Genomic DNA, 16,941 nt, shown 5'->3' with positions numbered 1-16,941 from the left:
AAGCCTAGCACGCTCCTTTTAGATTTCCAGATATTATTCAACCAACCCATCTATTATATAAAGCTGGATGCATGTATGTGTGTGTCTGTGTGTGTATGTCCACCAAAGGAATCTGAACTGTCGTGTTTACAATCACCAAATTTTGCAAAGTTGTTGCAGGTGACACAGGGAACGTCTTGGACCAGGTTTTGAGCCAAAATTTTTACCCCATGCTTTCCAAATCCACCTATTACCCACCATATACAGAAGTCTGCTGCTGCTGTGGCAATTGTAAGCTGAGCCGTGATTGGCGGCTGTTCTGCCACATGTCATTCATATGAGTTCTTAGCTTTGACTGGCTACTACAGGCAATGAGTAGAAGACAACTTATGTGTGCGGTAAGATGGATAGATACTGAGATAGGGGGAGATTTATCAGAAATGTCTGAGGTAAGACTGTTCCAGTTGCCCATGGAAACCAATAAGAGTTAAGCTATAATTTTATAAACAGCTGTCGGAAAATGAAACTTGAGTTCAGAGACTGCTGGCCTAACAGACAGTAACTGAAAGAGACTGCCGGCCACACAGACAGTCACTAAAAGACACTGCTGGCCACACAGACAGTCACTAAAAGACACTGCTGGCCACACAGACAGTCAGTGAAAGAGACTGCCGGCCACACAGACAGACAGTCACTGAAAGAGACTGCCGGCCGCACAGACAAACAATCACTGAAAGAGACTGGCGGCCACACAGATGGTCACAAAAAGAGACTGGCGGCCAAACACGGTCACATAAAGAGACTGCCAGCCACACGCGGTCACTGAAAGAGACTGCCAGCCACACGCGGTCACTGAAAGAGACTGCCAGCCACACAGACGGTCACAAAAAGAGACTGGCGACCACACACGGTCACAGAAAGAGACTGCCGGCCACACACGGTAACTGAAAGAGACTGCCAGCCATACAGACGGTCAAAGAAAGTCTAAGACAGTCTACAGATACATATAAAATATTTTTTGTTAACCCATTCTATTTTGTTGTAGCCAAGAGCCGTTATTTCCTATCCAGGGCAATGCCGGGAGCTACAGCTATTATAAAATTAAAAAATGCATAACCTTTAATCCTTTCCAGACCTCACAGCCTGTCCAGAGCATTTCTTCCAATTCCCTTTCTGTAAAATGACCACTGGATGGTGATCCTGCAAAGTCCCATAGAAGTGAATGAATTTGTCTTTGCTCCCTACATACCGGTAAGTCCTTTTTTTGTAAAGCTAATTCAAATTCTATTTCAATTTAATACCATATAAACTATGAATACATACAAGCACCTACTTTTATTTTTATGTATATACATTGTTAATATGTTGGATGTATATTTACTTGATTTTAGATAGCCCCAGCTTCCTTATGACATTATTCTGGCACCAATTGTGTCTTGTGTTTTAACTTACCTAAGGTGAGCAGGCATATTGCCTCCCCTGTATACAACCCAGCTGGCTTTTTTCCACATTGTGATATCTTGAAATACTACATGAGCAGGGCCGGATTAAGGCTGGTGGGGGCCCCTGGGCGCAAAATCTGGTGGAGGCCCCCACTGATTGTAGCGTGCATACACGTCCTCCTGCTCACTTTCCACTATCCCAGCTGAAACACAGCTACATACAGCCGCCTCGCCCCCAGTAACACAACTACATACAACTGCCTCACCGCCAGTAACACAGCTACATACAGCCGCCTCATTCCCAGTAACACAGCTACATACAGCCGCCTCACCCCAGTAACACAACTACATACAACTGCCTCACCGCCAGTAACACAGCTACATACAGCCGCCTCACCCCAGTAACACAGCTACATACAGCCGCCTCATCCCCAGTAACACAGCTACATACAGCCGCCTCATCCCCAGTAACACAGATACACACAGCCGCCTCGTCTCCAGTAACACAGCTACATACAGCCGCCTCGCCCCCAGTAACACAACTACATACAACTGCCTCACCGCCAGTAACACAGCTACATACAGCCGCCTCACCCCAGTAACACAGCTACATACAGCCGCCTCACCCCAGTAACACAGCTACATACAGCCACCTCATCCCCAGGAACACAGCTACATACAGCCGCCTCATCCCCAGGAACACAGCTACATACAGCCGCCTCACCGCCAGTAACACAGCTACATACAGCCGCCTCGCCCCCAGTAACACAACTACATACAACTGCCTCACCGCCAGTAACACAGCTACATACAGCCGCCTCACCCCAGTAACACAGCTACATACAGCCACCTCGCCCCCAGTAATACAGCTACATACAGCCGCCTCGCCCCCAGTAATACAGCTACATACAGCCACCTCGCCCCCAGTAATACAGCTACATACAGCCACCTCGCCCCCAGTAATACAGCCGCCTCTCCCCCAGTAACACAGCTACATACAACTGCCTCACCGCCAGTAACATAGCTACATACAGCCGCCTCACCGCCAGTAAAATAGCTACATACAGCCGCCTCACCCCCAATAACACAGCTACATACAGCCGCCTCATCCCCAGTAACACAGCTACACACAGCCGCCTCATCCCCAGTAACACAGCCGCCTCATCCCCAGTAACACATCTTTATATCTACCTTCACCCCTACCAGATATGCAGTCCCATGTAACATACACCTCAGCCCGCACAGCCACACACACACATTCACTGTATAGAGCATATACATATATACTATATACACAGCATATACAAAAACACACACATATATATATATATTTAAAGGAAACCTACCAGTTAGAATGGCAGGGGTAAGCAGTAAGTACCGAGCACCAGCTCAGGGTGAGCTGGTGCCGGTACTTACTTTCGTTAGTGTTATTAACCGCTGTATCACGGTTTTAACACTGTTTAAACTTTAGAGCAGAAGAGGCTGCGGCGCTGCGCGCGACCGTGCACGCGCAACGTCTCCGGCATTTCCTATGTGCGCACGCAGCGCCGAAGCCTCTTCTGCTCTAAAGTTTAAACAGTGTTAAAACCGTGATACAGCGGTTAATAACACTAACGAAAGTAAGTACCGGCACCAGCTCACCCTGAGCTGGTGCTCGGTACTTACTGCTTACCCCTGCCATTCTAAATGGTAGGTTTCCTTTAAAGGTGCACACATATATGCTGATATAAATGTATGCGCGTATAAATACAGTATATACACATATACACAGTATATACATATATACACATATACACAGTATATACATATATACACATATACACAGTATATACATATATACACAGTATATACAGTATATACATATATACACAGTATATACAGTATATACATATATACACAGTATATACACATATACACATATACACAGTATATACACATATACACATATGCACAGTATATACATATATACAGTATATACATATATACACATATACACAGTAAATACATATACACAGTATCTACACAGTATATACATATTAAGGGCTAATTTACACGGACGTCTGGGAGGACGTGCATGCGGCTGCATATATGTCCCCATAGAGGGCAATGGCTGGCCGGCAGCGGTACGGTGCCGAACCTCGCCGTACACCGCAAAGAGATAGAGCATGCTCTATCTTTTTGCAAGTGTGCGGCCGTGCGCCGCTGTTTTCTATGGAGGAAGGAGGGGCCACCTCCTCCTCCTCTACAGCACACTGTATACATACACAGTATATACACAGTAGATGCGCATCTACACACACAGTATATACACAGTAGATGCGCATCTACACACACAGTATATACACAGTAGATGCGCATCTACACACACAGTATATACACAGTAGATGCGCATCTACACACACAGTATATACACAGTAGATGCGCATCTACACACACAGTATATACACAGTAGATGCGCATCTACACACACAGTAGATGCGCATCTACACACACAGTATATACACAGTAGATGCGCATCTACACACACAGTATATACACTGTATATACGCAGTAGATGCGCATCTACACACACAGTATATACACAGTATATACACTGTATATACGCTGTAGATGCGCATATATACAGTATATACATACACACACAGTATATACATACATACACACACACAGTATATACATACATACACACACACACAGTATATACATACATACACACACACACAGTATATACATACATACACACACACACAGTATATACATACATACACACACACACAGTATATACATACATACACACACACACAGTATATACATACATACACACACACACAGTATATACATACATACACACACACACACAGTATATACATACATACACACACACACACAGTATATACATACATACACACACACACAGTATATACATACATACACACACACACAGTATATACATACATACACACACACACAGTATATACATACATACACACACACACAGTATATACATACATACACACACACACACACACAGTATATACATACATACACACACACACAGTATATACATACATACACACACACACAGTATATACATACATACACACACACACAGTATATACATACATACACACACACACAGTATATACATACATACACACACACACAGTATATACATACATACACACACACACAGTATATACATACACACACACACAGTATATACATACACACACACACAGTATATACATACATACACACACAGTATATACATACATACACACACAGTATATACATATATACACATATATTCACAGTATATACATATATTCACAGTATATACATATATACACAGTATATACATATATATACTGTATATACACATATATACACAACTAAATACATATTTACACACCATAAACTTACATTTCCTGGTGACCAGCCGTGGCGTCAAGCGGGTGTTTGAGCGGATGGGGGGTCTTGAGGGTGCTTGTTCGGCCCGCGGGGCGGGGGGGGGGGGGCGACGGTCGGACTGTTGCTTGTACGGCCGGGGGGATGGGTCGCTTGTTTGGCGGGAGAGGAGGGGGGCGGGGGGGACCGTGTTCGGGTGGGTGCATCTTCCGACGGGGAGTTGCGGAGGGCGGGAGCTTTTTCGGGCGGGGGGCGGCGGGAGTACGAGCGGGGTTGCTTGTTCGGCCTGGGGGGGAGGGGGGCGTTGTTCAGCCGGGTGCTTTTTCTGGCGGGGAGCGGGGGGGAGTTGCGGAGGGCGGGTGCTTTTTCGGGGCTGCTTGTTGGGGCAGGGGGTTGGAGCCTCGGCCATGCGGGGTGTGGGCGGGCATGGAGGCGGTCCACTTCGCCGGGGGCCGTGTGACTCGGCCTTGCAGGGGAATAGGTGGAGGGCGGGCGCAGTGTGGTAGGCTTGACCATCCAAGCGGATGGGCGTGTGGGGAGGCTGTGACCTGTGCCGTGGGGGCGTTCAGGGAGATGTCGGCTCAGGAAGGGAGGCGCGGGGGGTGCCATCTGGTGGAGGCCCCCTGGGGGGGGCAAGATGGTGGGGGCCCCGCCTATAATCCGGCCCTGTACATGAGGTGCAATCCTCTTGTCTGTTTCTATTTTTTCCCTAAGTGCAATGTGGGGAGAAATTGCACAGTTAATTGCTCAAATAATTGCTCTAAAGGTAAGCTAAAATTTTCTTGTGAGCCAATAAAGCTATAAATTCTTGAACACTTTGGTATTTTTCGACATTTTATAATTTCTTTCTGTCTAACATGGTGATACTATATTTTTTTTAGATATACAGGTGGTCCCTGACTTAAGAACATCCAACTTACAGACAACATCTAAGTACAGACAGACCTTCCCTCCCAACTGTAGAGTAAAACATAATAAAACCTATATAAATGTGGTATCCCTGTGAAGGCACCGACCCAAAAAATAAAGGGGAGATGTCATTTGGATCGTACAATAAAAAAGTAAAATTTGTCCCTAACAAAAAGTTACCGTATATACTCAAGTGTAGCCGAGACCCCCAATTTTAACACAAAAAAACTGGGAACACCTATTAACTCGAGTATAAGCCTGTCAGCTCATGCCCCCAGTATACAGTCAGCCATCCCTTTGCCCCCAGTATATAGCCTGCAGCCCCTGCCCACCCAATATGTAGCCTGCAGCCCCTGCCCACCCAATATGTAGCCTGCAGCCCTGCCCCCCCAGTATATAGCCTGCAGCCCTGCCCCTCCTGTAAATAGCCTGCAGCCACTGCCCCCAGCATACAGCCTGTAGGAAAAAAAAAAGTGTACTCATCTTCCGACGCACAACCCCCCCCCTCCCCCCTCGGCAGGTCCTCTTCTATACATCAATGCTCCGTCATTGGCTCAGTGTCCCCGTGCGGTCCATCGTAGGTACCATGATGTCAGCCGCTCGCTGACATCATAGTCTGTTTTAATGCCGGCATGCGGCTGATGTCTGAGCAGGGACACTGAGCAGATGCCGAAGCATCGATGCATAGAAGAGGAGCTATTGAAGGGGCGTCGGAAGAATAGTACACTTTTTGTGTTTTTTTTGTTGACTCGAGTATAAGCTGAGATAAGGTTTTGTGCTGAAAATCTCAATTCATAATCAATTATATATACAGTATGGCTTTTAGAATGAGAGGAGTAAAAAAACAAACGCAAATAATGAAAGAAAGTCCTGAAAGGGGTAAATGAATCTTTTATGTACATGATGAAAACATGATGTGAACATCCCCTAATATAAACGAACAGTACTTCTTCTCAATTTTTAGATAAACTGCTGCCTCTGAAAGCCAGCAGCTTGTTTGACTGAGAACCCATGTTCTCTAGAGATTAAGTCCTAATTTTAGACACCGATAAAATACAGACACTTGGTTCTACAACACAATGACATGTCATATCCAATATTAGTATTAATTATACCAAGAATGATGGAGTTTCTTCCAGATTAAGTGAACTTTAAAAATCCACTTGGGCTATCTTGAAAACTGAAACCATGCCAGGCTCATCTATCTATATGATTTACATATGGTGTGCCTGGTGGGAGAAGGGGGTAATTAATATTTGACAATAACTATAAATAATAATGCAGATAAAATTAGGTAAACAGTAGGGTACTCAAGAGTATATTGGCACATAGGTACATTTTAGAGTGAACAAAAACATTGCCATATTTGTCTAATGAAGCGCCTTTACCATAGAATACTGCAAAGCAAAACAACCAAAACATTTCCTTTGTTTGAAAACATTTTAAAAAACTTACATCTAGGATTGGGTTACATAGTCCTCCACAGAATAGCATGTGGTACTGCTATCTCCTCCTTTCAAAGCAACCCAGGGCTCCAAACCTACTTTTCCTCCCTTACCCTATATCATTAAAAATGATATGTAGAGCCACCAAATATGGCAGAAGTTATGCCAATATGATTCCCATTGATGTTGCGCTCCTTACTTTTTCTTTTTTAAAGGTTTGCGTCAACCTAGCAAGAATAAAGTACACAACCACATCTATAATGTATACTGTACAGCATATATTCTTTAACCCCTATAAGGTCCTATAAGGACCCCAGGGCTGCCTATAGTAGCAGCCTGTTAGGATCGTGCTTACAGAACTATGTAATGATCACTTGTTCATCTTCCACCCTGGGACAAAATAAAACAGTAAAAAAAAAGTTTAAAAAACTGCAATTTAAAAAAATTATTAACCCCTTAAGGACGCAGCCATTTTACAGCTTAAGGCTCAGCCCCATTTTTTGGATTCTGACTTGCGTCACTTTATATGGTTATAACTTTTGAACACTTACTTTTCAAAGCGATTCTGAGATTGTTTTTTCCCCACAGCGATTTTCCGTATTTTCAGAATTTACTCTTTTGCGGATAAATACAGTTTTGAATGAAATGTTACATATTTAGTATCAAAACCCCCGTATATAATCAACCCATTTTCAAATCTGCACCCTCAAACTATCAGAAACAGCTTTTAGGAAGATTGTTAACCCCTTGAGATCTTCATAGTAATTGAATCAAATTGGCGGTGAAATTTAGATTGGTCAAATTGTTCCGGTTATATGCTCATTTAGCCCTAAAATTTACACATTTCCAAAATAGAAAACCCACCATACAATTTGTTCAGCAATTTCTCCCGAGTGCAGAGACCCCCCACATGTGAACGTTACTTGTTTTATGGGTACACAGCGAGGCGCAGAATGGAAGGAGGGACCTGCAGCTGCCAGGATTTTAGTTTCCTCTTTGGTCCCTTTTGTAGGCTATAAATTTTCGCTTTTTCGTTATTGGGGCCATGTGCTGGCATTTTTTTTTGCGGGATGAGATATTTTTTCCAGTGTTGCCATTTTGGGGTTGGTATCACCTATTGTTGAAAATTTAGGAACTCGTTTTTGAGGGTATGAGTAGAAAAGCATCAATTCTGTACTGGATTTTTGACTTTTTTTTTTTTCGTGTTCACCGTTTAGCCTAATAATCATGTTAGCTTTATTCTATGGGACGATACGATTACGGGGATACCAGACTTGAATATATTTTCTTACATTTTACTAAATCTGTCAAATAAAACCATAATGTGGGAAAAAATCTATCATTTTTGCATTGCCGTCTTCCAAGTGGCATTACATTTTTACTTTTTTGACTTGGGAGCTGGTTGATGGCTTGTTTTTTGCGGGACATGCTGTACTTTGCAGCAGTATCATTATGGAGTACATATGTTTTTTTGATCACTTTTGATGGCATTTTTTGTAAGATTGAATAGGTAAAAATGTTAATTTTTGGTGGGTTTTCAATAGTTTTTTTTAACGGCGTTCATCGTACGGGTTCAATAATGATTTACTTGTATTCTATGGGTTGTTACGGACGCGGTGATACTATATATATGTGGGGTTTTTGTTATGATTTAGACTTTTTTGGGGTTATATGTCTCTTTATATGTTATGGGGCTTATGGGCATTTTTATTGATTTACCTTATATACTCGAGTATAAGCCTAGTTTTTCAGCACAAAATTTGTGCTCAAAAACCCTAACTCGGCTTATACTCGAGTCAACTAAAAACATAAAGACAAAACTCACCTTTCTGACGTCACCCATAGGTCCTCTTCTGTCTGAGACAGTCTGAGACAGAAGAGGACCTATGGGGGACGTCGGAAAGATGAGTACAGTGTTATTTTTTTCCTACTACAGGGGCTGGGCAGGCTGTATGCTACAGGGGCTGGCAGACTATATACTGGGAGGCTGTAACCAATGCATTTCCCACCCTCGGCTTATACACAAGTCAATAGGTTTTCCCAGTTTTTTGTGTTGAAATTAGGGGTCTCGGCTTATACTCGGGTCGGCTTATACTCGAGTATATACGGTATTACTTTATTTTTTATTGAATAACATTTTTTTTTACTTTTTCACTTTTTCCACCATGGGAAATGACCAAGCAATCATCTGATTGCTTGTTCATGATAATACTCTTCAATAATCATGTATTGCAAGGTATTATCAGTGTTAGCCTATGCACTTGCATAGGCTGGCACTATGCCAGTAAGATGACGTCACAGACGCCATCTTACTGGCAGTGCCTGCAGGCAGTGATGGGGACCAGATCGGACCCCAGCACTTCCATAGCAGCGATCGGTGCCCCCCGAAAACGGTTCGGGGGGGGGCGATCGTGGGGGAAAGACCCCCCAGAGACATGTTAGATGCTGCGGTCGTGCTGACCGTGGCATTTAACGGGTTACACACACGCGATCGGAGCCCACTCCGACCGCGGGTGTTACACTGGGGTGCCGGCTATTAGTTACAGCCGGCACCCCCTGTTTCCCGATGCCGGTTCGGCTCTGATCCAGAGCCGAGCCGGCATAAGCGCCGTGGCGGATATATCCGCCACTGAGCGCTAAGTCACTGCGGATAAAGTCCCCTGCAGTCCCATCCCATGCAGTAATCAAATAAAACATTAAAAAAAGTGAAAATCACCAAAAAAACACATCACCAAAAAAAACAAATACATCAAAAATACATTGGGTATCACACCGTCCGTAATAACCCGTACAATAAAATAAAATTGTCATTGAACACGTACGGTGAACGCCATAAAAAAAAAAAACAAAAAAAATCTCACAATAATGCTGAAATTTTCACATCTGACCGCATAAAAAGCGCATAAAAAGTGATCGAAAAGTAAAATTTACCCCAACATGATACCAAGAAAAAGAACAGCTTGTCCCACAAAAAATAAGCTCTAAACCAGCTCTGTAAACAAAAAGATATAAATTTTCTGCCAATTGTTACATGGCGATGCAAAAACAAGCAAATCTCTCACAAAATGAGTAAACCATAAAAAAGCCATGTAAATGGGGTATCACCGTAATCGTGATGACCCATAGAACAAAGAGAACACATTATTTTTATGGTATGGTGAATGTAGAGGGAAAAAAATGCAAAAAAACAAACAAGAATTCATGATTTTTTTAACCACCACCAAGAAAGAGTTAATAAAATCTGATTATTAGCTATTGAAACCCCCATAAATGATGTACCTGAAAAGTGGATCTCATCCACAAAAAAAATAATCCCCCATAAGACCAAATCACAAAAAAATAAACATTTCATAGCCTGTAAAATGTGCAGATCTGCTGTGAATGGCGCGCCTTCCATTCTATGCCTGGCCATGTGCCCATACAGCAGTTTACCACCACATATGAGGCATCCTCATACTCTGGAGAAATTGGGTATCAAACTTTGTGGAGTTTTTCGTCATTTAATACTTTGTGACGGTTTAATTTTTGGCCAAAATTAATATATTGTCTATTTTGTTTTACACCCACAATTCTGAACCTCTTAACAATCTAGAAAAGAGAGAGGATGCTTAAAAAGCCACGCCAATATAAAGCAGACATTCGGGAAATGTTAGTTGTAAAGTTACTTGGGTGCTATGACCATCTGCCTGAAAAGCAGAAAATTTTGAACTTTGAAAATGAATAATTTTAAGAAATTTTTGCCAACTTTCAATTTTTTTCATAACTAAACACAAGATATCATCAAAATGTTTCTATTACTTTGAAGTACAATGTGTGACGGGAAAACAATCTCAAAATCCCCTGGCTATGTTAAAGCGTCACAAAGGTATAACCTCCTATAATGACACAGGGCAAAAATCACGCCTGGTCCTAAAGGTCTACAATGGCTTGGACACAAATGGGTTAATGCCACATTTTTGATGAACATTGTTAACTGTTTCGCATAAAAAAAACTAACATCTAGTTGAATTTTTTTATTCAAAATAGAGTAAATTTAAGTTTATAGGTCAAAATTTAGGGCACAGTGATGTTCACACAAAAGAAAACATCCATAACTACTGGTATGTATGCATAACACATACCATGTAACAATATAGTTGTGACTTTCTTTACCATTCTGGTAAGAAAATATTATAATGGTTTTTACAAGGTGGAAAAATGAAAACTTTGTCGCTCTGCTACCTTGTATGACAGCTGTCTTGATCGGGATGTCCCAAGTTTAGAAGTTACCCTTTATCTACTGGAGAGGGGTATAACAAGGTGATCAGTGAGGGTCCCGGCATCACAAGAACGGGACCCTCAGGATACAGAGAGCCTGTTGTCACTAACTGATGGAGGAGTAGTACGAGCATGCGCCCTGTCGTATCATAACCTAACAGGGTATGTGCTGGACATAGCCAAGCATAAAGTAGCTTGCAGCTTTCTCTAGTACTCCCATAGCATAGATTAGAGCAGCAAGGCTCCACTTATTAATGAGGATGGGATCCCAGTTCTGTGGAGACCAGGGAGTACCAGCAGTTGGACCATCACCAATCAGCTAGTTATATGAACTTGGGCTAACCCCTTTAAAGAGGGCTGCCGTACAATAAAAAAAAAAATACGGATGCAGCACTGGGAATCAAGACTGGCATAACCCGTTAACCAGACATGATAATTCAGTTTGTAGTGTAAGTAAATGGAGGGAACTGCCCAATTTCTTTGATAACGAAATTAATTACCGTATTTTAATTCATGTTAAACAGCACTGCATCTGTATATTAGCATATTTTCATAGCCCACTCAATTAAACCAGTGCTAGGGCTACACTGGGGCACCAGGAACAACCACACATGTCGAACTCGCATGTGTTTTAGTGTTGGGTACTCCACCAATCATTGTCACCCTTGGTGTACAAGGTCTCATATCCCCCCAATCGTATACAGATATCTGTCCTATAGGAAGAACAACAAAATTAACATCAAGAGTAGATTACTTATGACTTAGAATTCAATGGATTACTGAGCTACAATCAACAGTACAAAAGTACTCTCTTAATTCCCAACAATGCAAATACATAAGTATATAAAGTTATACAATTGCAAAGCAGGAATTCCAAATACAATACCAGATTTAATGGCTGAGCATTGAAGATCCAACATATGTTGCTCTGTGTGACTGCATCTGTAATGTGCCATAACAGGCAAGTGAAAAAAAAGCCTTCCTCAAACTCACATCAAGTTCTCCAGGGAACAACGAGCTGGCAAGAAGCTTTAATTGCTAATATTAGTGAGAAGTTTTAACTAGTGACCCAAAATGCAATGCTCCACTGTACCCTCGCCCATGAACTGGAACTACCTCCTGTGTACCCACGCGTTCGGCTTAAAAGTTTAAAGAGCTAACAAAATGTTTTAACGAGATACAAATCTCAGAGATCATTAATCAATATGCTCAATGTTATTTGTGATAATTCATCATGACATGATATTAATGGGTTACAGTACCCTTCAGAGGTGAGATTAATGCAAATGAGCAACCACAATTAACTTTACTGCTCCCTACTCACAGGAATGGACAGATGATTATAAATGACAACTATATGTCAATTACAATATCCAATAAAGTGAAGCTTAGAGGGCAATCTGTCTACTTTTATAGTCTTTGCTTGACATGGAGAAATCAGACTCAACCCACCACGGTCACGCCACACACTGCTCTCACTGTGAATGTATATTTATATACACTATTGTAATATAAGACGTACATTCTGTTGCTAGGGCAGCCAAACTAAGGCATGATTTAGCGTATAAATGATGAGCTTGTTACCCAAGTCATGTAAACAAAGTTATTTTAATAAAATTGCTTAAATTGGCTATTGAAATTACTGTACAGCATCTTTCCAATATAAGTTGCCAGCAAGTTTTTGCAGGTTTCACTTTGAGTGTACTTCAGCACCCCAGAAAGAAATTTTGAGTCTGAAAGACTCCTCAACACAATATATATCTATAAATAGTTACAGTATTTTTTCCAATTGCATAGATAGTAACAGAAGACAAACACAAAACAAGCACTTTACCATGTTGGGCTTGACTGCCCTGATATTTAGGACCTATGTACAGTGTAAGGTGCTGTGCACATCTCTGTCTAGGCTTTCCATTACACTGTCTGTTTAAAGGGGTTTGCCCATGCAAGAAAGTTCTCAATTTTTTTTTTTTACACAATAAAGATCATTTTTGACCCCTTAGTTTTCAATTTTGCTTTGTTTTATTGGTGTCCAATCACTCAGTGGTCAGTGTAAAATTCCAGAGTGTTGGGCTTGGACTCTCTAATCAGATACTTCATGATTCCTCTGTGCTATGAAATGCAATGTGCTGACAATGGGGCAGATTTACTTACCCGGTCCATCCGCGATCAGTGGCGCCTTCTGCCATGAGTCACTAAGGTTGTGTACGCCCGATGTCCACTAGGTGTTGCTGCTGCGCTTTAGTCTGCCGGAGTTCGCTGGAATTCACCTCCTTCATTCCGGTGTATGTGAGTGCTATTTTTGTGACACAATTTTTTTTTAAATTCTGCAGTTTTTCTGAACCTGTCGGGTTTTCTGAGGGCCACGCCCCCCATTTCTGTCGATTGAAAGCCGGCGCTGATGCGCCACAATCCGATCGCGTGCGCCAAAATCCCGGGGCAATTCGGCGTAAAACGGAAATATTTGGGAAACCCGATGTAAGTGCGGCGGTCGGGCCCTTCGTAAATGAGCCCCAATGAGTTTAGATTATCAGGGTACAGGTTTATATACACTTTCATTTAGCTTCTGAACATTCACTAGTCTCTGACACAAAAAAGAGAGATGAGACAGAGTCGTGAGACACAATAACACACTTAACTCATCAAATCAATAAAAGAGAGTCAGCGCTGCTATTTATCCTGTTTATCTTGTCTGAAAAGCAGCGGCTCCTGTGTTCTCTCCATGCTGCTAGAAGCACGGCTGAACCTGGAAGTGCCTGTGTCTGTAGTGCCGTCTGCCTTCTACACCTCCCGCTAATTTTCAGGGGGCAGTCAATGTCCCTAATCCCTCATGAATATGACTGATCGCTTATAGTGCGTTCCTCCGTTTCTATTGTACATCACGGCAGTGTCTGCTAGTGTTAGCAAAGGTTTCCGATAGCACTAGCAGTGTAACACTGCTGCATCTGTTGTAGCACTAGGAGCTGCTTAATTTAGTAAGCAACACCTGTTGCCTTTTATGGGTGACAGATCCTCTTTAATAGAGAAGAAAAATACCCAAACTGATGTACCGTTTCCTGCTTTTAACCCCTTAACAACCCATGACCTACTATATGTCATGAGGCTGTTAAGGGAGTTTAGTGAAGGCTTAGGGACTGAGTACTTTCTATAAAGCTTCATAATGCAGCAAAAACCCATGGTTAGCATGAGCGATAACAGACTGTTTATGTTTTCAAATCTGCTGTATACTGCAATATATGGTATGAGCGAGCAAACTCCCTAGGGTCCAAGTAGGAGGCCTAAAATACTAAAAAAAAAGTTTAAATTACTAGATCAGAAATAAAGAACAAAATATAATCATAAACATGTTACATATCACCAAGTATCAAAAGTCCCAATCTATCAAATATAACAGTGATTATTCCCATTGGTGGACCATGTAAAAAGCCAGCATTTTAGTTTTCCTGCTTCATAGTCCACTGCATGGGATATTAGCCCCTTAAAGGGGTTATGCCACGAAAGAATTGACTGCAAAAAGCTGTCAAAGAGGTTAAAATATTTCAAAAATCTATTTGTAATGGTTACCTGGAAGTAAAAATACCTTTCTATTTGTTATTATGATGCTTGTTCAGCCTCTATTCTGCTCCACACAGAAGCAGACGTGGGAGGGGCCAGACACATGCACAGCACTGACAGCGGCAGTTATTGCACAATTCAGCACCACAGAGCGATCAGCCTTCAGAGTCTCCTTCCACCTGCTGTGCTCAAATAGTCCCTGCATTTACTGATCCAATAGAAGTCCAATAGAAATGTGTCATACGCCCCATGTTAAAAGTGCACCAAAAAAAGTTGGTGCAGTCTGTCAAAGTAGTGCAGGGGGCCACCAGATTCATGAAGAACGTGCACCAGAAATCCTGAATCTGGCGCCCCCTGCACACTACACAGGACACTGCACATAGTACACATGTACTATGTATTCTCACAGCATCATGGTCGGTCAGGCTGACATGCATGGCGGAAGTCTAGGTGGGTGCAGGGGAGGCAAACCCCACGTGTATTGTCACTCCAAAGTGACACTTACCCCTGAAACCTAGCATGATGCTGTGAGAATACATTGAATTGCAACTAAATCACTAGATATTTATGAGATAGATAGATATGAGATGGATAGATAGATGACAGATAATAGGACTTGGATAGATAAATAGGTGACAGCTTCTCACATGTTACTGATCTTTAGCTACTTCCCTGCTAGTCAGGGACAGGACAGCAGTGTAACATGGAGGGACAGTGAATGGTGGAGAGTACAGGAGATGCATCAGGAGAGGTCAGAGCTCAGCCTGTTACTTGTGTTATCTCTGCAGCCTCCTGTGTGACCTGACTAATGGTGGAGGGAGGAGAGGAGAGGGCTGCTACATTGCTATGATCCATGTTAGGGGAGGACTCCTCTGAGCAGCAGATGTCATGTCTGGCTGCAGTTACCTTGTATCTGCTGCTTTAGGCTCCTGTGACGCTGGTAAGCAGTGGCCATCACAGCACAATCTCTGCCCCTCCTCCTCTCTCACCTCCTATTGGCTGCAGTGTGTCAGGTGTTCTCTCTGTGTGGAGAGGAGCTGTGAGCCCAGTGGAGTGATCTGTAGTGCAGAGCAGCTGCTGACTCCTTGAGCGCAGACTCTGCCAGATCAGCTGTTGCTCAGGACGGGACACAGCTACCACTAGAGGGCGCCAGCAACCAGGACAAAAGGAGTTATCTCAGTAAGGCTGAATATTTTGTAATAAGTGTAAATGGTGAACGTACTTGTCACAATGCATTGGACCCAATTACAGCCATTTGCTATGGTGACACAACCCCTTTAACCCCTTAATGACCGCCCTATCGGGATTCTACGGCGGTCATTAAGGGTACTTCTTCTGACGCGACGCCTTTCTACGGCGGCGCGTCAGAAGAAGATTTCGGGACATCGGGTCAGTTTAGTGCCGGTGTCGGGCTGTGATATCACAGCCCAGACCCGGCACTAACACCCGGGATCGGAAAAACTCCGATCCCGGGTGTTTAACCCCTTACACGCCGCGGTCAAGCATGACCGCGGCGTGCAAGTGTGTCCCCCGTGGATCGGACCCCCCCGGTGTGCTTACCGGGGGATCCGATCCCTCCTGCCGCTGCCCCGGGTCCCGACGAGTGACCCGAGGCTGTCGGCTCCTCTTCTCGCCGGGTCCTGCCTTCCTGGCAGGACCCGGCTGTAAGTAACTGAGCATGCGCGGCATGCTCAGTTACTTACACTTTACACTGCAATACAAGTGTATTGCAGTGTAGAGGCTTGAATAAGTGATCGGATGATCGCTTATTCAAGCCAAAATGTGGAAAATGTAAAAAAGTTAAAAAAAAAAAATTTAAACTTTTTATAATATAATTAAATAAATAAATAAAATAAAAGTCCCATAATCTCCCCAGTAACACATAAAATGCATATACAGTAAATAAAACACAAAAACATACATATTTGGTATCACCGCGTCCGTAT

The 16,941-nt window shown here is 42.8% G+C and overlaps 1 protein-coding gene across 14 annotated transcripts in view; it reads right to left on the bottom strand.

The window, feature by feature from the left end:
- WWOX (WW domain containing oxidoreductase) overlaps positions 1-16,941 on the bottom strand; it is a 799,245-nt gene that overhangs the window by 621,869 nt on the left and 160,435 nt on the right. The window contains exon 7 of one of the 14 annotated variants that reach the window (XM_072117515.1): positions 6,938-6,967. The exons of the other annotated variants lie outside the window; for them this stretch is intronic. Within the exon in view, the coding sequence (XP_071973616.1) occupies positions 6,953-6,967 (15 nt within the window). The 3' untranslated portion in view covers positions 6,938-6,952. Of the gene's footprint in view, positions 1-6,937; positions 6,968-16,941 lie in introns of those variants that run through there. 14 annotated transcript variants of the gene reach the window in all.

This window comes from Engystomops pustulosus, chromosome 7, assembly GCF_040894005.1.
Source record: "Engystomops pustulosus chromosome 7, aEngPut4.maternal, whole genome shotgun sequence".
Lineage (NCBI taxonomy): Eukaryota > Metazoa > Chordata > Amphibia > Anura > Leptodactylidae > Engystomops > Engystomops pustulosus.
Note: the sequence above shows the minus strand (reverse complement) of the source record. Positions and strands in the feature narration are given on the sequence as shown.